Source organism: Sinocyclocheilus anshuiensis, unplaced genomic scaffold (genome assembly GCF_001515605.1).
Source record: "Sinocyclocheilus anshuiensis isolate Anshui unplaced genomic scaffold, SAMN03320099.WGS_v1.1 scaffold163, whole genome shotgun sequence".
In the NCBI taxonomy this organism is placed as follows: Eukaryota; Metazoa; Chordata; class Actinopteri; order Cypriniformes; family Cyprinidae; genus Sinocyclocheilus; species Sinocyclocheilus anshuiensis.
Genome location: NW_015548223.1, coordinates 1601262 through 1605157, shown reverse-complemented (window position 1 = coordinate 1605157; position 3896 = coordinate 1601262). Strand labels below are relative to the sequence as shown.

General features: G+C 35.1%; 1 protein-coding gene across 1 annotated transcript in view; it reads left to right on the top strand.

Moving 5' to 3' along the window:
* Positions 1 to 3896, top strand: part of LOC107654293 (rab-like protein 6) — a 29503-nt gene that overhangs the window by 16120 nt on the left and 9487 nt on the right. The window contains exon 9 of the mRNA XM_016441318.1: positions 759 to 883. Within this exon, the coding sequence (XP_016296804.1) occupies positions 759 to 883 (125 nt within the window). The remainder of the gene's footprint in view (positions 1 to 758; positions 884 to 3896) is intronic.

Below are 3896 nucleotides of genomic sequence, written 5' to 3'. Positions count from 1 at the left end.
GATATGTGGGGGTGTGTTAGAACGAGCCGTTTTAGGTAGGTGTGGCTGACTCTTAACTTTTATAAAGAATATCTCTTTGGATTTGAGACTTTAGTCTTTGCAACTTTACAGATCTTCTTTATGCACCAAGAGCTTGTAACACTCCAAAGAGAAAGGAAAACTTGAAATCGCATCATATGACCCCTTTAATATTATTACTTTGAGAAGTACATTTACTGTACAGTAGTAATGTATTTCTGTCACAGTTTCTTCAAGTTAAACTTTTATTTTGATGGGTTGTTGTGAAGACTTTGAGTTTCAAACAGGTAGTCTTGCCTCAAACTCGTGGAGCCAGAAGTTTGTATGTCAGATGGCTAAAAAAGTATCAGAGTTTTTGTTTGTGTTAACGTTTTTCAGTAAGCCAGTCTACAAATGGGAAAGCATTTTTACAAATTAAAATTGCACACTTTACTTTAAAAGTTTTTCCTTCTAGATTATCTGACCTTGAAAAATGAAATATTTTTGCCCGTGTGAAACAATTCAGCAGTTTATGCTGATGAATCAAGCAAGGGAAATAACAAGCGTTTCAATAAATACTGGGAAGATCTGTCTTTTATGAATAACCTACACAAAAAAAACCTGTTACTGAACCTTTTATTTTTATTTTTTTACCCAGTTAAAACGACTCCAGATATACCATGCAAAGCTCTTATGAATAATGTATGTCTGTCACTTATCAGTCAACTTTTCCTTAATCCCATAATCCTTTCTCATTTTAGACCTCCAGGCTCCTCCTACATCCACTATGCCGAGTCCTCCATGAAAAACGGCTTTGGTCTCAAATACCTCCATCGCTTCTTCAACATCCCATTCCTGCAGCTGCAGGTCAGAGGAAACTCTCAAAGTCAGAGATGAATGTTTGCTCTCGGGTCAGTGTTTATCTAGTTTTAGCATCATTTCAAGTGGAATCTTCACATATCTTACATGGGGATTTAATTTCATTGATACTTTTGGGTTTTGGATCATGGCAGGGGCTCTTTATGCTCCTCCTGGAGATCTGTCTTCTTGCTCTAACACACCTACTGTAGTTTTCAGGGCTGCGTTCTAATTCACACTATTTTTATTGTATTTATTTTTTTCAAAGTAGTATGCAGGAATAGAATGAGTGTCACCCAAGTATTCTAAAGATGCGTGGACATTGCGCTATTGTGTAAACATATAGATGTAGCCATGCACGGTTTGGGGCTAAAAACCGAGTTTTTTTTTATTGTATGTTAGTTGTTTTATAATTAATTTTTATTTATTTTTTTCACTAGTGCTGAAATGCTTCTGGCTTTGTTAGGAAGTAAAAACGAGAGAAATATGAAATTTCCCAATGCATGTATTTGTTTTGTTTTTTTTATTCTGAGCAAAATCTCTTGAATTCACATGATGTCATAATTACGATTTCTGAACTCACAGTATTTCCCATGGTAATTGAAAACCTAGAAATATCAGACAGTTTTAAATTGCGATTTCCTGACCTGGAAAAGTCACAGAAATAAATGAAATCTTTAAAGTCTATAATGGAAAATTCCATAAAAAATAAAATTGTACTTTATTTTTTTTTTAAATGCATTGTTCTAAAATATTCCAGTAGCTAAAAATTGATATCAATGAGTAAAATCTCTACACATTTTTTTATGTTTTAATCAATTTAAAGGATTTTAATTAAACCAGGGTTATATTAGTATTATTTGTACAATATTATAGTATTTATTAATATTTTGAATTAGCTTTTATATTCATATTTTCAGTTTTAATTTTAATTGAATAATTTTAAAGTAACGTTTTAGCAATTTTGTCATTTTTATTAGTTTTAGGTTTTTTAATGTTTCTATTTAGTTTTTATTTTTACATTTTAATTTTAGCCTTTTTAGTACTTCAAATTAAACTTATTTTAGTTCAGTTAGTTGCAAAGTTTTTCATCTAATATTTGTATTTTATTATATTTCAGTTACTGAAAATTATTTTTAAAAATTTTAATTTTACTTTCAGTTTTGTTTAAAGGGATAGTTCACCCAAAAATGAAAATTCTGTCATTAATTACTCACCCTCATGTCGTTCCAAACCCGTTAGACCTTCGTTCATCTTCGGAACACGAATTAAGATATTTTTGATGAAATGTGAGAGCTCTCGAACCCTGCATAGAGAGCAACACAACTGTAATGTTCCCAGGTCCAGAAACGTAGTAAGGACATCAGTAAAACAGTCCATGTGACATCAGTCGCTCAACTTCAGTTTTGCGAAGCTACGAGAATACTTTTTGAGCGCAAAGAAAACAAAAATAACATAATTTTTTCAACAATTCTTCTCCTCCGAGTTACGTCTTCCACCATTTTAGAGAGTATCACAACGCATACGCACGCTTTCCCCTAAGCATAAACAACACTGATTACGCAGATTATGTTCATGCGCGAGCTATAAATATCTTAATTTGTGTTCTGAAGATGAACGAAGGTCTTACGGGTTTGGAACGACATGAGGGAGGGAAATTAATGACAGAATTTTCATTTTGGGGTGAACTAACCCTTTAACAATAACAACACTGATGTTAATCACATTCACAAATGTGTGGGAAATTAATGGGTCAGAAGTTGTGGGAAGCCTACAGTAAGACCTTCTCGAGAGCCCTCAGTAGGCAGCTGTGGAGCAGATTTGAGCACCTCTACTTTAGCAGTAGCGTTAAAGTCCTTCCTTTAGATGTATTCTCGTTATGCGTCTCTTGAGACTGGCTGAATGGCATTAATTAATAAGGTAGGTTGAAATTAGCCCAGGGATCAATGGCGACTGCTGAGTCTTGTGTGTCAGCGTCTCAGGCTCTTCTTGAGGTTACTCCACAGTCAGTAGTTTGGAGGACTGGTTTCAGTTTAATGTGTTTTATTGATCCTATTAGAGAAATTAACTTACCTAGTGTAGTTCAATTAACCTCCCATACAAGATCATAAATACAGATGCAACCTCTATAGATCATAAAAGTATCGGATACCATATAAGGATGTTTTCATTGGGTTCTGGGTCTGTTTTGGTTATTTAACAAGTCCGTTTATGAATCTTTTGTCTGTTGGACACTGTTATTTAGATCTTCTCCTGTTACGCACAAGTCTTTATTATTTGTGAATAGTGTTGTCAGTAGAACAACCTGACTAAGTTGTTCAGACGTGCTGCAGTAAACGTGATGCAAATCCCGCTGCTCAGAATCAGTCCGTCGAGCACAGCATGTCAAACTCATGAAAATTTCAGTGCTGTGCCGAGATCTGTTTTCCTCTCCTTTTTCAGTCTTTTTCAGTCAAAGTTTAAAGGCCACTTCTAACTTACATGGCTTTGAACAAACTTCTAACCCCAAGTATCAATTCTGTCCGATTAAAGGATTAGTTCACTTCCAGAATAAAAATGTCCTGATAATTTACTCACCCCCATGTCATCCAAGATGTTCATGTTTTTCTGTCTTCAGTCGCAAAGAAATGAAGGTTTTTGAGGAAAACATTCCAGGATTGTTCTCCATATAATGGACTTCAATGGTGCTCAATGGGTTGAAGGTCCAAATTGCAGTTTCAGTGCAGCTTCAAAGGGCTCGACACGATCCCAGCCGAGGAATAAGGGTCTTATCTAGTGAAGCGATCGGTAATTTTCTAAAAAAAAAATTATAATAATTTTTTTTAATGTATATACTTTTTAACCACAAATGCACCTCTTGCGCTAGCTCTGCGATGCGCGTCCACAAATTCAGGCATTACGTAATCACGTTGGAAAGGTCATCTCATTTTCTCCTCCAACTTCAAAATCGTCCGACATCGTTGTTTTACCTTTTTTTGTAAAGGGCTTTGGACTTTCTTTGCACGTTCGCTTTGTAAACACTGGGTCGGTGCTTCTGCCTA